This window comes from Myzus persicae, unplaced genomic scaffold, assembly GCF_001856785.1.
Source record: "Myzus persicae strain clone G006 unplaced genomic scaffold, MPER_G0061.0, whole genome shotgun sequence".
NCBI classification, from domain to species: domain Eukaryota; kingdom Metazoa; phylum Arthropoda; class Insecta; order Hemiptera; family Aphididae; genus Myzus; species Myzus persicae.
Genome location: NW_019101427.1, coordinates 53952 through 72825, shown reverse-complemented (window position 1 = coordinate 72825; position 18874 = coordinate 53952). Strand labels below are relative to the sequence as shown.

At 26.6% G+C, this 18874-nt stretch overlaps 1 protein-coding gene across 2 annotated transcripts in view; it reads left to right on the top strand.

Moving 5' to 3' along the window:
- The window catches only part of LOC111029050 (hemicentin-1-like), a 214726-nt gene that overhangs the window by 143184 nt on the left and 52668 nt on the right, over window positions 1-18874 (top strand). For both annotated transcript variants that reach the window (XM_022307883.1, XM_022307884.1), the window contains exon 6: window positions 14351-14512. In XM_022307883.1, the coding sequence (XP_022163575.1) occupies window positions 14351-14512 (162 nt within the window). The remainder of the gene's footprint in view (window positions 1-14350; window positions 14513-18874) is intronic.

Here is an 18874-nt window from a genome sequence, read left to right as displayed (position 1 = left end):
GTTTTTAGCTTCACAAAATTATTACTTATAGGAAACCCATTTTTTTTTTCATACAAATCTAATTCCTCGATTGATATAGTAGGTAGGTATAGTTACTTTACAACTCAGATGTGCTTTTTATGGTAGAGAATTTCGTTAAAACTTTAAAAGACAATGTAACTGATAAAGAATAAGTATTTTTATAAATAACTCAGAAGAAGTATTGACTTTTTATGATAAACTATGTAGACAAATCAAATTGGGAAATTCCTACTTTTTGTATGCTCAATCGATATACCATTGATGATGAAATTGCGGTTATGAGCATACAATAAGTAGTAGTTCTATAATTATTAATTAATACCATGTTGAAACTTCGAATCTAAACAGTTTTCAATTTTCTGTTTAACCATACTTGACATGTAAATTAAATACATTTACAACTCTCTCTCTGATACAAATGCGATGCAACTAATATTAAAAAAGGGAAGAAAGTAGGTAATCGCTCTGCTGAATTTGGTTTCGAGTGCACCTTGTCTTAATGACTGTAAGTCACTGTAATGTATTTGTTGAATTTGAATTCAGTGATAGATCAATATATTCATCGCTCCGCCCATAATCAAATAAAATAAACCATGTTAAATACCTGTGGTAAAAAAATATTGGTAATTCAATTTGTTATCATATATTAATTTATGTTCGTTATGTTTACTTTATTTCAAACATTTGGAAGAAAAGAGAAGCATCTACACGAGTTTTTCTCAGAGAGACGAAGTCAACTTTTGATATCAAAATAAATAAATAATAATGTATGATTATCGTCTTATAAATATTACTGTTATTAAATATTATAATAAATAATTGATTTTATTTGGTTTTTATAAGACGGTATATGAGTCATTTGGTTATTTTTTTAAACCAGAATTAGGTTGAACGTAATAATAATACCTATAATATATTTGGTATGCACATTTGCACAAAAAAATAGTTGGTAATATTTATTGGTTTAATGATCGATATAATATACACTAAAATATCCAAAATAAACTTCATAAATACAATTGCGGCTTGAAATTACCAATAAATGATACACATAATATATTATATTATTACTGCAAATTATATATAAAAAAAAAATAATAATAATAACAATACGCGATATTTGCTGATTATATATAGACGTATTTATGTAGCTAGAGGTAAATACAATAATGTTAAAAAATGTTATTATACCTGTTGGATGGCTACACTAAACTAACAAAATATGCAGCAATAACATTTTTAAAAAAATATCCTTTTTATCTCAATACATTTGAGTGGATTAAATGTAAAAGAAAAATCATATTTAAAATGGTAATGACTTGAATTACACACATTTTTATCTCAGTTATTTTAAATTCTGAACATAATTCGTCGATTTAGACAATCATTAATTCACAATATTCTGATGGTTTTACTAGGTAAAATAGGAAATTGAAAATTTCTGAAAAGATTTTTTACACTTCGTCATAAAATTTAATAAATATTTTATTGATGTACAATACGCTGACATGGCGCAACTACTAAGAGCATAAGAATATTGATACAATAATAAAATGATATTTCTTGGAGATATAACTAAACAGTAAAATACATATTTTATTGACTCGTAAGGTGAATACATATTATGTCCATTGATTTTTTCAAATTTGAAGTAAAATTTACAATGTAAAACGATGGTATAGTTTCAAATAATATGTATTTTATTTTTTTCCAAAATGTTTATATTATCATGTCATGGATTTAGATATTATAAACTACAATACTTCAGTTTATTCGAGAATACGTTTGTTGTCTTTAAACTTGACTGTATACTTTCAGATGTAAGAACTTAGGTATTTCAAGAGAAAGGCAATACAAAATATATATGTTTTTTTTTTAAGTGCACTCAAATCAATACACACACAATTAATACCACAAACTCTATTGTTAGCATACAACTTTATCGACTTACATTAGATCTACATATTTATGTGAAGCAGCACTTAGTAAAATGGAATTCATCAAAATAAAGTGTAGAAATCTCCCAAATGATTATCCTTGGGATGGCTCGCTTGGCTCGATAATTCACCTACTTCAAAAACAAACAGCCATAAGGCCGTTAAATTAAATTACGAAAGGACAGGAACAATTTGCCGATTCACTAGGTGAGAAGCCAAGAATCTATACAATTTAAATAACCTAAGTAATGAGAAATGTTTATTTGAAATTATTATAAGACGAGACGTCTACCTACATATTGATTTTAGTATTAAGATTGTTAGATACATTAATAACTGTATGATTTATATTGCATAATATCTGACTTAAGTTAATATAACGACGCTTACATAATAATATGGGGTTAATACATTTTGCAAACTGCAGTGTTCACGTAAATAGGATTTCATATTAGAGACGATATAAAAAATGATAATTCTACCAATTTGTTTTTATTTTATACATTATACATGAATTGTAGTATCAAACGATAAACTGCCTAAAGTCTTAAATCTGGAACTGCACAAAAATTGCCTATAATTACCAATTATTGTTATGCTTGTGTAATGAAGGGTACCTATATGTACATTGTACATCACTAATGACTAATCGTGTCTATATACACTGTGAATTGATAGCTAATTTAAATTATTATTTTTTATATGATGATATTACATCAAAATGTATCCATCCAAAATGTTTTTCATCGTGAACGATTATTATAGATGATAGAAATTATAAATTAGTATTATTAGTTTTTCATGTAGAGATTTTTAAAACAAAAACATTTTATCGGATCTCGGGAACCGTGCATTATTGTGGTCGTAGTGAAACGAGTCGAGTTACCTGCTGTGGCACTTTAAGATAAGCTCCTATGAAATATATATGTGTGATAGTTTTCTTGTGCATGTGAAATATTGGCACACAGTCTCGGTGATTAACGTTACAGTCTCTGAAACTCTAAAATTATTGATTTTTTTTTTTAGTTTTGATCGCTATAATATTATCATATCATTGATCTCGATAAACTTGGCGTTTTAGAAATCAGCAGCAATACAACTTGTTTAATGACTCGAAAACCGTTAAAATGGTTGAAGTAACAACCTATACTTCATGCGTTTGCCAGAATATGGTCATCCGTATACAATGTTTATAAACGTTATAAATAAAACAGAAGATTAAAATCGGTCAACATCACGATTGAAAAATGAACAAACAGTCCACGTAAAATCGTTAATTTAAAATCTTTTCATAATGTGAATAAACTATATTAACAACTCGAGAATCTTTTATATGCAACATCCTAATGCTTTTTTTACTTACATAAACAAATCATTGCATTTTTTTCTGATTAAAAATAATAATATGTTAATATTTATTCAATTTTTAACATTTTTTTATTTAATTTTATAAAGTATAATTTTTTAATCTAACATAGGTACCATAACATATTACTGAATTTTATTTTATTTTAAATAAAAATATTATATAATGTTTTCACACAAATGTACAAACACCCAATCAAAATTTAAAATTCTTAGTGACTCATTCACTATAGTTTTTTCCTCAAATTCTCAAAATCCTACTCATATCACAAAGCTTGTTAAAAGGAAACTTACATAGCAGTTGAAAAAGGCAAACAAATTCAATTCATGTTGATTCCCACGCATACAGGAATATCTAAAAATGAAAAAGCTGATCACGAAGCACTCAATGCAGTCGCCTAAATATCATACTCAACTATAAATAACATCACATACTCCAACGCGAAGAGCGAAATTAGCTCCCATATGCCACTCTCATTAGACACCGAACTACAAAAGTAAAAACCAATATAAACCTATCCCTATCATAAAATCGTGAACTTAATAAAAAAAGAATAAACCATAGTAAACATACTCCGAATCGGACATACTTACCCGACGTACATCTTCTCGATGAGTCAAGATGAACTTCTATTATGTGACACATGTGGTGTTCTCTTAATGGTCGATCACATCATTAGTCATTACGGATTTCGCACATTCTTATATTTCCGAAACCAATTTCACATCTCTGAACAATGACCGAGCCCACAAGATACCATGTACGTAACTCCGTTTCTTAAAAAATCTGAATTGCTTAACTTAATATAAAAAAAAAAAAATGTAAACAACACAAATGTTCATAATATACTAATGGCCAAGTTGTCGATGTATTTTCAGATAAATAAAAAAAAAAAAATAGACAAATCATGATTCTGAAATCGGTAAGGCCGTAGAGCAAAGTTCACATTGAAAACCATCCAACAAATTTGTTGGTCATTGTTGGATTGGCCCCATTATATTATTGGACCTTTGTTTATTTTATAAAGTCATTTCCTATATTATTCCCCCAAGTTCAAGCCCACGGAGTATTAAATCAATCGTATATAAAATTAAAATAAAAATTCAGCAATGTGAATTGCTTACATAGCCGTGTTAAGTTTGTGGACACTTTAATTTTTATCAATGCATACTATATTCATGTTGTGAAGTAGAATATTTTTTTAATTTTACAAAACAAAGTTGTCTATCATATAATATTTTAATATAGTTAATATTTGTATTCACATTTCCATTGTCATAATGACGATTAGATATTTAGATAGAAGTCATCTATAGGATTCATAAAAACATAAGGTGCCTAGGTGCCTATCTAAAATATCACATTTATGTAACATTTTACTGATATCCTATATAGTTGAGTGTACAACGCAGCATTTTAATTTTTAATATTTTATATTACAAGTGGTATTAGCTCAATGAATTATTATTATCTTACTAACTGATAAAATGTTGTGTTAAAAGTTAGAAAATATTAAACTAGTACTAATTTAAAATTAGGTATAACATATTTTGTATATGAATATTAAATTTGATTTATAACATTTAATTATTTTTAAAAAATCCTTAAGTACATACATTTCGTGTATCATGTTATTGCAATGTGTCTTAAAATCATACCTTACAAATCAACTAAATTAAACGGGTAAAGGTTGTGAGAAATAAAATATGACAACAGAATAATTTGTCTGTCCATGGAGTGACAGAGTCTGTGTTCGTACATGGATTGATGGCAAAATATATTTTGTATTATTTTGAGTATTTTTTTTTTTTTATAAAATACAGCTTTATAATCTGTATTTAAATATTTCAATCATCAACAGTAAGATAACTTTTTCTTTACCGTATATTATAGAATATTGAACACGAAACATTTATATATTATGATTTATAGAATATAATAAGTGCTACATATTATATATCGGTATATAGATATTTTATTTACAAAAAGTGAATGGTTTCTTTTACATACAAAATACTTTTTATTTGAATTAAATTAGAGAATAGTTAAAGCATGGAGTTATTGCCATCAAGTAATTTTGTTTTTCGTTATAATAAAATATTTGATTATGAATTTTACGGATACCTATTTACTTTTAATTATAAACTGATAGGTATGGTCTTACTATCAACATTTTTCTCATCAAATTGTTTATTTAATTAATCGAAATTCAATTTCATAATTGAGGAGGTTAGGTGCCAATAACTAGCAAACCAGCAACGAATTCTTTATAACTGCACGCTCTACCTGTGAATAGTATTATTGTTTATTATAAACAATAAAAGCAATTAAACAACTATTAAGATGTATGGTTTTAAGTACCCATAACATTAAATTGTAATGGTTCAGAGTGTATAGCGAACACTGTTTAAAATACATTAAACTTATTTGCTTTCGCACATTATTTCCTTGCTCTAAACTGGATAAAGCCAGTAAACATTTTTAGAACGCACATTTCCTAACCTAAACAATGCATTCACCTTTATTTACTACGTTTTTAGCACTGGATAAACCTCAATACAACGAATGAGAAATAAACATAGGTAGGTAGTTCAAGTTAACTTTTAAATGTGAAAAACGTGTTAGAATTTTTTTCTGTTTTTGCAATAGAAGTAGACAGAATATATTGTATCCACTCATACATCATATTAACGTCATTTTCACTTAACTGTGTACTGAGTCCATATTGTGAATACTTTATTACGCAAAGTATTTTTTTTTATCTATGATAGGGTCCCGAATCTTTCTTTCAATTTAATATCTTTTTATTATGTAAGTTTTTTCTTTTTCTTTACAAATTATAATTTTTTGATTGAAGTATCCAAAAGTAATAAACATGAAACATATTCAGCTATGATGATAGTTGAAAGTTCAGTTAGTTCGTGAAATCCTGATGTTTTTTTTATTCTGCAAGTTTGTACTTATAGTCTGATTGGTTACTCAGCAAATGGGTACTAAGTATTCAGAGATTATAATATTATAACTTTAATCAGGACATAATACTTGAGTAACAGCCCATTATGGACATTCGGAAAGAATAGAATTTGTTCTAGCACAGTATATAATTCAAATTGCCTCCTTCTAAGCGCAACCTATAAGGCGTTTGATATTTTCCACGATGATTGTTGTTGGCCAGACTATGTGTTCATGTCGATTGTCGTTAGTTTATTGTTCTGCTCAACTATGAAGTGATCCTAGTCCGTACCATGATAAAAAAAATAGAGGTGTCTATGTCAGCAACAATACGAATTTGTATCTTGTTTGTGCATCCCCATTTTTTCAATGTGTTAGGTTTGGAGCTTGCAGGCAGCCTTTACAGCTGCTTTTCCCCGTCATGACTAATATGTTATTTATTATCAGTGTCATATTATAGTTCAGCCTTTTGGAAAAAAACAATATGATGGGCACGTGTATCACAGAGTTGCCGACATACCAGCTCCTTTCTTGACCATGTGGTCCGCACATTTTGTAAATATCTTTACATTTCTTATTAATTGTTTATAGTGTTCCCCTTAAGCCGAGTAATGTGCGATACTCTTTATTACCAGCACGATATTCCGTATCTATTTGAATCAATTTGAACATTCATGTGCTTTCGTTCTCATCCTGTTCTTAGTCCTTTTGGATCGAGTAACGTTCGAACTGTTCGAAGCACTGCAGTTAAGCCCACCAGCATATCAGCCACTGCAGATCAGAAAGGACCCGAATTCCGGCTCCGGATAAACCAACCATTTGTAACCCATATCAATACTTAAATATTATATCTTGTTATGAATATTAAATATTGCAACCCATATAGTTATGTGTTATATATATATGTAAAACCTAATTATGTAATTTATCGTAGCATAATAATTTCCTGTAATCACTGGTGTACTCAGTTGGTGGAGTTTAGGTCGCCGGCGCTAACTGTAAAATAGTATGTATAATGTATACATAAAAGTTGTTAATACCATCGAAAGCAGTGCACTTAACTCTCGTCTTTTTTAAAATTATTTTTCAGAGCTATCCGTTGAATATTCTGTTTTTTTATTTCATACATAGGTTCGTTGGTTATCCAAAGGGAATATATTTGAACGTTACTATGAATTGAAGTCTGGAGTGGAAAATATGCTTTTACAATTAGGAAAAGGCGATCTTCGCAATAACTGTACAAATGACAGTGTCACATTCTACTTTGCGTACCTACCTAGTAGATTTTTTCGAGACTATTAATAATGTAGATCTCAAATTCCAAGGGCAAAATACGAAAGTCATACCAACGATTCTATCAACTCATTTCTAGAAAAGGTGCAGCTGCGGAAACGCAGAATAAACAAAGAGACTCCTATGTTTTCTCTTTTCCATCGACTGAACGAACTTCTCTCTAATAAAAAAGAACCCTTTTGTCTCACTGAATTTAAAAATAAAGTGATAAAACATCTTGACAGTTTGACTGATGAATTCATACGATATTTTCTAGCTCTTTGAAACGAAAGTTGGCAATATACACTAACAAGTTGTCCATTCAATACTAGCGTAAACACATTACCAGATGATCTTCAAGAACAAGCAATTGAGCTGAAAAACCTGTAAAGGGGGCGTTGGATAAAAGAGGTTGGGAACCACGGAATCCTAAGTAAATCAATATAATTGCATTATATTAAAAATATATTTTTCTTTTGGTTCACCTAAATTCGACATTAAATGAATAACAATATTGTTTGTGCAATTGTTTTAATAGATGGATTTAAGTCATTTATCATTTCATTTTTGCTCACATATCTTTGATTGGTAGAAAATAATATAATTTATTTAATTTTTTTTTTGTGTATAAACATTACTTATATCTTATATTCAAAGACTTTATTATATTGTAGTCGAAATATCACTCAGCTAAAATTGTGAGGATTTATTTGTTATGTTTTAAATATTCAACTAAATTCTCACTTAAAATTTTGTCACATTTTATTTAAACGATTTTTTTTTTCCATAAAATAAAATGCACTTATACAATTTCTTTTATAAAATAAATTTTTTTTACGGGAATATTTATACAACCATTTTTCGATCAATTATTTATTGTTATAGTTTGCTTCAACTTTAGTAGAATGTGATTATGATAAATTTTACTGACCTTTTATTGTATTAATTAATTAACCTATAGGTATTATTAACCACAAATGTATGTTTTTTCATTGTTAAAGTATTTTGTTATCACTAGAAATATACATACCTACATATATCTAACAAACTTTAGTATCTCTCAACTGACAATTAAGCTGTTCAAACTAGTATTTTCATATAAATTGGTTATTGTTGAAGGTTTATTATGTACTTCATTTGTAAATAAATATCTGCAAAATCTCTCCCAATGGCCAAGGGTAACTTTAAATAGTTATAAGAAAAAAGCTATTTTTGTTAATCAAATTAAATTTAAATTTAGAAATTATGTTGCATTGTTTAGGTACCTATATAATATGCGACTTTAATTTCATTTTTCCATACAAATTAATCATAATTTATAAATCAAAAATGATAACCAAATTAAAAAAAAAAAAAAAATAGAAATATCAAAACACTGTTGTACAGTGGCCGTAGCAATTTATAAGAGGTAAGTATTCATAAATATTAAGTTCAAGTAAATATTGTGAGCAATAATACTAAAGAGAATGAAATTATGTAACTGTGAAGTTACTTAAAAATACAGTGTTGTAGAGGGGTTTTGTTTTACTTGAGTATCTATTTACCTCTTAATGTACCTGTAACATATTTGATATAATTGTGTTCGAAACATTAAAGTCAGATGGGTAGTTGGATTATTTAGTCATGCTAACGGATTAACCTAATTACAACATCAAAACAAAGAGATGAACACGTTGTGATGTTTGTTGGTAAATTGAATTGACTGTAAACTAAGTGAAGTTCACTTCTACGATGGTTGTTGCAAATCTTTCATTAATTGTTTCACGTTCTGATGTAAGTATCTACATTGTACTAGACTACCTACCTAAGTACATTCTATGTATACGTTCTACGCGTTATATACTACGAAAAGATTAATCACAGAATTATATTTTTTTACTTATTATATTTTTTTCGCGGAAACCATTAGACTCTATATTTTATATTATTTAAGACTCGACGGGATGTTTTTTTTTGTAATGGGAATTTGAATAAATTAATGAAATATAGGCACCGGAAAATGAGATGAGATTTAAAACATTCATTACTGGTGATTTCATACCTCAATTTCTACGGCTATAGTTATAAGTTATATAACGCATTCCTTAACGTAAACATTTAATGAAGTTAAATATTATCCATGTACATAACATAAAATATATAAGCCTTTTAGTCTCGTTTAGTATTTAACAACCACAGTATTTTTACTAGTGAAAATCAAAATCATAATAAATAATATTATGTGGACTTTGAATTTATCAGGACTCTGGGCGAAGAAAGAATGTATTAGTTTTAAATGATGTGTGTTTTTATATTTAAAATTTTTTTTCCTTATTTAACTAATCACAACACATTTTAGAGCCGTAAAATTGCTATCAACATCAACTTTGAAGGCGGTTTTTAGAATAAAATTTTTACTTTTAGAGGATCAAAAGCAGAAAATTCCAAGAACTTTTCAAAATTATTGGAAAAACTGAAACAATAATCGTTGACAAAATATTTAATTTTTTTTTTTTTGCTATAATTCAAACAGAAATAACTTTAGATAGTTGAAATTGTTAAAAAATATTTATTTTATTATTTTATTGGAAATAATTTTAAAATAATTTTGATTTTTTATGTTATTACATTAATCTAGAATTGTTTTTTTTTTTTAGTAAAAAGGTTGAAAATGTAACTCCAGGTTTTTCATAAAAGTAATTCAATCCCCAATCAAGAAACACCGAAAATATAATATAGCCACAATTCTTTTTTTTTTTGTACAAGAATTGAAACTTCAAATTTTTACGATTTTCAAATTCACAAAAATGTTTGGATTATTTTGCAAGTAAACTGTCATTAAATTTAAACACCGAAAGTTTAAAAATGTAATTATGTAAGATATATTATAAGTGTTTTTTACTGAAAACAATAGCTTAATACTACATACATCTTTATGGACATATTATGTTTTAGTTTTGACGAAATCGGATATTCAAATTAAAAATAATGATTGCAGGAGATGAGAATGAGAATAATAATTATAAATAACATAATCTGCTACCTATTCATTTTTATACAAACCATCGATAAATTAACGAAATGGTTATTCTGTGTGGTACCTTAATTATTAGAACTTTCAAACCTTTGACCTGTGCCGCAGAGTGGCTACAAATAACTCAATTTAATTGCAATAATCTATTTTGCTTAAATTATACACAGAAAATTAGTTTCCTAAAGACATTTTTTTAAAATTTATTCACAATTTAATTTATATTGTATGTATAAGTATATCATAAAGCCAAATAGATGTATAATCATTTGTCAAAAATTAAGTTGATTTAGTTGATAATAAAAAGCTAATAAAAAACTTTTATGTTTTAATTTTAATCTTTTTTTACACTAAAAATTCGCAGGGTATTTTTCCTAAATAATTAAATTAAAGTAGGGCTACTTTGATTTTAGATCCTGTACAAATCAATGAATATATTAATGAACTGGTCTTGCATTAATGTGCTTTTATTATTATTTATTTTTTCAATCTGACATTTTTTGTAGCATAAATACACGAGCATGATATGTTCATATGCATTTGAAGTTAAAACTATCACACAATTGTATATTCACGCGACAGATAATGATTTTTCATCAAACATTTTAGAGATTTCACAAACAATATAAATGAAAAGAAAAATATTAATCGCAAAGATTTGACATCTACTTAGAACTTATTTCATTATTTAGTTTAAAATATTTTATTTGGCTGTTTATAAAATATGTTTTTGATTACAGAAAAAATAATAAAATAATTTGATTTATTGAATTATATTAACTAATTTTAATCTACTTCATAGACTAATTTATTTATTATCTAATACGTGTTGATAAAATAACTAATTTTAAGATAGTATTTTAACAGAAAAATCTAACTTTACTGTTAGCTAATAACTATAGCAGGTAGTACTAATATAATTCTATTTCAGCTCAATATAATGTAATTAAAACATATTTCATTCTTCAGTATTAAATTTAATTAAATTATGTTTTGTTTAATGTAAAAACGATTGACAATTATAGAACACAAAAATTGTTCAGTCATTTTTATAAATATTTCACAACTCACAATTACATTTAAATCAAGCAATAATTAACCATTTTTACACAACATAAAGAGTTTGAATGACAATAAATATAAACAATTAACGAGGCTATAGATAACCATAAAACTTGTACAGAACTTAACTGTTTGATTTATATTTTTCTAAAGTACGAACACAAGAACTTTAAAATTCAACTATCTCATTAACATTAAATTACTCTTAAAATTTAATGTATTCATAGAAGTTTTTTTTTAAAATAATAAGTTCAAGAGAGTTCTTTTAATAATTCATCTATTTCAAAAATATTTAGATAATTAAAACGATTAAAAGTGAAGTATTTTAAATTATATGATATGTGTTTAAGATGAAATCAACAAAAACGTCAAAATCTTAAATTAAAAAATATTTTCTATACTATATTGTGATACACCTGTGATACCTAGGTAATTGAAAATAATATTTAATGCGATTAAATAAATAATAATTAGGTATCAGTAGAATAGAACAACTAATAATATGTTTTCAGAGCGAAATAAATTCTGTTTGAAGGTTTTTGGATGGAATTAAATTTATTGAGTAGATGTTTCTATTTATAATACCAATTGGAAATTCAGCATAGTGTTATTTGCTTTATTGATTGGATATGTAATACATTAATATGTTGGTGGATTTGTGTTTTGCGTGAAAAACATATTATGTTTTTATGTAAAATAGAATCATTGATATAATGAACTGGAGAATTTCGTTTTGTAGATTTTGTTAAATAACAATTTTGGTTATTTGTGATGATTGAAAAAATATGAATCTATTTACATAATTCTACGAAATTTCAGTATTGACTTATCAATAAATTATAAGTTAATAACAGCAACAAAAGTATATGATATAATAATATTATTAGCATATTATATTTGAGAGGTACGTCTATAATATAGAAAAATGAAAATGGGTGTTTGTCTGTATGTTAGCTAGAGACTCAAGAACTATAGAACTACTGTTTTCAATAAAAGTTAAAAGATACAAAATACTATAAATTATTAGATTGGTTTTTGACAATAATTTGTTTGACGTGCCGTATTAAAAAATGTACTATTGAATTAAAATTGAACTTATCTATTACAGTGACCTGCACTGCAACGGTGATTGTTTAGGTTTACCTACTCAACGTCTTCTACACAGCAGAGTGATATCCATAATTTTCATTAAGATCGTTAATATGTTAAGTTGAGTATTTTAGGTTTATCCGTTATGATTCAACAAAATATGGGAATGGAAAGAAACACTGTAAACTGTATGCATAGATAACTAGTAAATGCAATTTTTTTACTATTTATTAAAAGTAGTTAACAGTATTTGTCCTGTATATAGCTATCAGTGTTAGGTGAGACAGCTCAACAGTTAACACGTAGACAGATCATGTTAGATGATAACTTAAAAATAAGCTTACATGGTAGCAAGTACAAAAATATAATTTACCTATTAATCATACTTACATTCTACCTCATTGCCCTTATTCTTAGTCGTTAACAAAATACAACCTAAAAATATATAATTTGTTTTACAATAAATCTCCAGGTTTATAAATTAATACCGCGGTGGAAACGTGTAAGTATCCATGCATAAATCAACGAATTAGTGCGATATTCCACGTTGAGCACAATATTGCATAATACCTGTACAATTAAAATTGAATTGGTGTAATATATGTGTATTATGAGAGTTAAAAACAACTTCAAACTCGTTAATTTGTTCTGTTTTTGCATTTTATCTTTTTTTTTTTTTGTTGAAACAATTCGAAAAGTGAATTGTATGTAAAATAAACCTATACATATGACCGGGATTGATAATTATGTCCAGCTGTTTGAGGACTACAACAATTTAAGCAATTTGGGTTTTATTCGCAATTCGGTAAAACATATCTACGTATCGTGTTGTAGACCCGGATTACGGTGCACATACTCAAAATAGAGATCGCATGAGGGGATTAGCGAAAAGGGGAATTACGAGACTTCGTAGTGGGTCTGTAATTCCAGGGATTCTTATTCAGCCGAATTTATGTGAATAAATCGTATACTCATCGTACCCATTTGGGGCTATTCTCAGCAACATCGCAGAATTTTGGACTCCAATATAATTGTTATAGTTTCATTACTTTTAGATATACTTTTTTTTTATCGCTGTGTATTTAGACAATTTATTATTAATTTATAATCAGTTTTTTTTTATTACTTTTCTTTAATACGATTCAATATAATGGAATAGAATCTATAGTTCGTCTTTAATGTTCGTGTAAATGTAAAATAGAGGAGTTTCCATTATTTTATATACTATTATAACAAAGTAGCTATAGGTTAATTATGTACCAATAAATATTGTCACCGAATACATGCAGCAATGTTCACACATCATATCAATCCATTTACTAATTTTTTGATTTGTAATAATTAATTAACCCTTGATGTGTACTTGTAATTAAATCTCGTTTATCCTTCAAGATACCTAATAATCTGAACACACAGGGATATTAAATTTCATCGTAAATTATATTGATTTTATCCTAAAATATTGTGCAAAATATAAAAGAACAACCGAATAATATGATGGATGTATTTATTTAAACACCGAAATACGTTTTAGGCAACCCGATATTGTGTATTAATGTCCACTGCGCTGTGTATAATAATATGTGTTATAATACATTTGAGCTTTGAAAAAATCAACTTTAATAAAAATAATGGTTTCAGGTGTCTTGGGTACGACGGAGAGATTGGCATATACTGAGCTCGGGTGTGTTGACGTACATAAATGACGGACGTTTTCGCGTTTTTCATTCGGAGAAAAGTGATGACTGGGATTTAAGGATATCGCCAGTAGCCAAGATCGACAACGGTACTTACGAATGCCAGGTAACATTTTGGTTAAAATTAATTCATCATAACAGTGGGGTTTTTTTTTTTCATTCGAGAACGGTGGCCTGTGGTGTATATTAAATTAAAAAAAACCACCTGTATAATAATTGTCTGTAAACTTGTACCTACCATTATATTGCTTTTTAATACAGGGGTAAGATAATTCGAGATAAATCTTTCGGAAACTTTGTAAGTCCATACAACCATTAGGATAATGGTATAAATTACGTATTTAATTTCTGAAAAGCTTTTCTTCGTGAAAGAAATCGATAACTTTATGATTATGGTTTATTAATTGATAAAGATTGAGGGAATATCATAAGCAGTTTAGGGTTTTTTCATAATATATTTCTGGTACTCATACGATGTTCAACTAAACGGTTTTTTATTTGCTCACTATAATTTCTATACATTTTGAAGACCATAAATTACGTGATATAAAGATTTTTGTTAACCTACTTGGAGCCAATATACTCTATCGATCATGTTTTACTTTTTTTATTTAACATGAGAATAGATACATATAATTACCTTTAATGAAAAATTATAATTTTTATAATGAATATCATTTTTCTGATCATTTTTTAGGTTATAAAGGTTGAATTTGATTTAAATTTAATGAAAATCTAAAAGTCTTATTATTTATTAGAAATCATAATTTCATATTGAGTTTTAAATACAAAATAACTATAAAAAAAAATTAATATCTCTAATAATTATATTTATTTTTCAATGTTTAATCAATAATAAGTTATCCACATAACACTTATACCTATAGGTATTACAACTTATACTTTATGTTTAAAACTTATCATCGAGTCAGGGAGTATAAATGTATAATATGTCTTGCACTGAAAAACCAGCAATAAGCTTTTACAATTCCATCTGTATCGTTTATATCGCTTACATAATTCCACAGAATATATGAAATTCTATTTATTTTGTGATAATACCACTATTATTATTTATAAACAAATTAATTTTAAATTCATCCATTTGACAGATTATTACTTATGTATTAATATGAATATGATAAAATTCTATTATGCGAAATGTTTTATAATACGGATAGTATATTTGTCAATAATTTAAAAATATTTTATCTTATGAAATAAAATCGTATTTTTAGTCCCTGGAGAAAATGAAATGCAGCAGTGATTTATAATTTTTTATTTCTTAGAAAATATAGGAAAATGTGATCATAATAATATCATAGTATAATATACTATTTTATACTTAAGTAAGAAATGACATCAATATTAAAATAAATTAGCTTTTAAAATCTTTGTGTATTGACAAAAGTAAACGTATATGTAAAAAGTTATAAGTATACCTTCTTAATAATATAAAGAGTCATCTGCTGGTTAAAATATGTTGTTAATCGTCGTCTAGATTATAAATGTTTGATGTTTGTACATTTTAAATGGGTACTTAGATAGAAAATAAATGCAATTAAATTCGATGTTGTATGGTTTCTATTTAAACGTGGTATTTGATATTACACATAGCAGATATTTTAACCATCGCATTGGTTAGGTTGGGTTATGTTAGGTTACCTGTGACTTTGATATTGAAACACTTAATTTAAGTACTTTAATATTAATTACTAAGGTTTTCGTATATAACAACTACACTTGTATATACCAGCCACCAAGTCCTTAACATTTTATGAAATATATAGGTACGAGCTAGTAAATAAAATAATGTAAGAACTTATTTTAATTTTGATTCTCAATACATAATCAATTATTTAGATCTTAAGCTTAAAAACATTTTAAATAAGATGATTGATACACCATTGAATAAACAATGAAAATGGTTAAATTAAGTTGTACTTCAGTATTATGTTTCGGCAAAGGACAATACGGTGTTTTGGTATCATGGTTTAACAAAAGTTTTCGTCATTATTATCGCCTTAACTACAGTCAGTATTTGAAATATACTTAAAAAACAATCAAAACCATAAGTGTATAAAAAAAAAATATATATTTTGAATAAATAAATTAAATTGGACATATGCAATATGCCTATCCAAAGTGTCAGCAATACCAAAAAATGCTCGAATAAATAAATGTATAATGACGTATTAATATTTTCATGGCCAGGTGTTATATAACAGTCACATAGTTGCAATGACGTTATTTTAATTCTTACAAAAAGTGTAAGTATAAATAAGTCACAAAATCAATTTCCTTTGTAATATCTCCACGTATTTTCAATACTTGCATTTTTAACCTACGGAGTTAACCTACTTATAACCATCATAAATAGTTCTTTCATTAAAAATTTATAAAAATAATAGTCAAAAACCGCAACATCGATATTAATACTAAAATGTCAACTTTTAGCACTATATAGTTATATATGAAAGTGAAATGGTATGGTTGCAAACTAATTATGTCTAAGATATTTATTTTCTAAACAGAAAATGTAATATAATATATATATAAGTCATTATGTAATATTGACTGGAAAGTATCCATGTTGGATGTAAGGGATTATGCCTTCATTACAATACTAAAAAAACATTTTTGATTCATGATGAGCCATACGCAAATTTTAATTTTTTTAGTTTTTTTTTACTTAATGTCGATAAAGAATATCTTGCTTGGTAAGAAACTTGAAAATGTAATACAGGGTTTCTCATAGATTTTTGTTGATTTAAATTTAATCAAATTTAAGCGTGAATCCACACTATTTTCTTATGAGCGTCCGAGGTTAAAATTTTGAGAAAATTCGACAAAATTAAGAAAATTTGCAATTTATGTTGAGTTGGAAATTCATATTTTTTTCTCTTCATGTCAAATATTGTTAAATTTAATAAAAGATTCCTCATACATTTTTCTACCTTAAACAAAAAAAAAATCATTGACCTGGAAGTCAAATAAAATTGTTATGAGTGTTTGTAGTTCACATTTCTACGACATAGGATATTCACTCGATTTCTCATAGAACGATTTTCTTATTTTGATGTAATTCAATAAATATTAAACGTAGGTACTTGAAATCCACACCAAATGTTTATTTTATCATTTTCTGTATTTAATGAAATCGTCAAAATATTTTCAATATTTTAATTTTTATCTATAGATGACAATATAATTGTATTTGTCGTATCAAAAAGCTTGGAAATTAATTATAGGATTACTCCCTTCCTCGCTTTTTTATTTAACCCAAGATATTCAAAGGATATTTTATTTTATTTTAGGAAATGTAATATTACATGAACACAAAAACTGTCTTAGGATTTTTACTTTAACGTGTACATAATTTGGAATTACTATTATAACTGTAATTGAAAATACATTTTTTGTAAATAAAACTTATAGGAATCGCACAATATAATATATGGACATAATATTATAAAATGTGAACAGTTTGTGTGTTTTTAAGATTCATATTCAAAATTATTTATGGTTATCTTGACAAGACAAACGAATAAACACAGCGAAGCAGTACCAATTTAATGTATAATACATAATATAAGCTAATTATTAATTTGTGTTGATGTAGTTATTTTTTGGTAAAATACACCATTTTATCATTCCGAATACAAAATATAATTTTTATGGGTTGAACTTATCTTGATGATAATAATAATAATAATAATAATAATAATAATAATAATAATAATATGTACTCATAATTGTATATTATTCTTCCTGTGCTCGAGAACCTTCAACGATATCAAAGCAGCAATTCAAAATACAATAACAGAATTACGAAAAGCCGAGATGACAGTATAATGCATTTGAATAATGCATGTGCGCTTCATTAGAATTACTGTACCGACAATCTTTTACTCATTTTAATCCCAAGGTATTTTAAGTTAATATGAGTATAAATTTGTATAATTATTCATCCACTCAACTCATTCAACTTTGTAGAAATGAACAACTTATCGTTTATACCACATACATATATATATATGTATATAGGGTACAAGAAATCAAGCATATAGGGAATAAAAGTTAATAAACGAACAACTAAAAATAAATGACGACGTATTTATACCGTTCAACCGACAAAATATGATGACTGGTAGGTAGAAAATGGTATGTCTGAAATTGGACAAAATATACTGTAACGTTCATTATATAACCGAAATAGAATTTAAAATCATACCGGCATTAATTAACCACCTGCCTACTTTGACTTTACGAACTCGAAGTATGACAATAATATTACAGTCGAGTAAAATCGTTGTTGTACCTACTAAAACAGATTTAACGCTATTAATTATTGTGACTGCATTTATTTTGTACTGTTATAAGTATATACTCACATGAATTTTAATTTAAACTTTTTTTACAATTTTTGGTATACCTTAAACTTAGGAGTATAATTGTATATATTTTA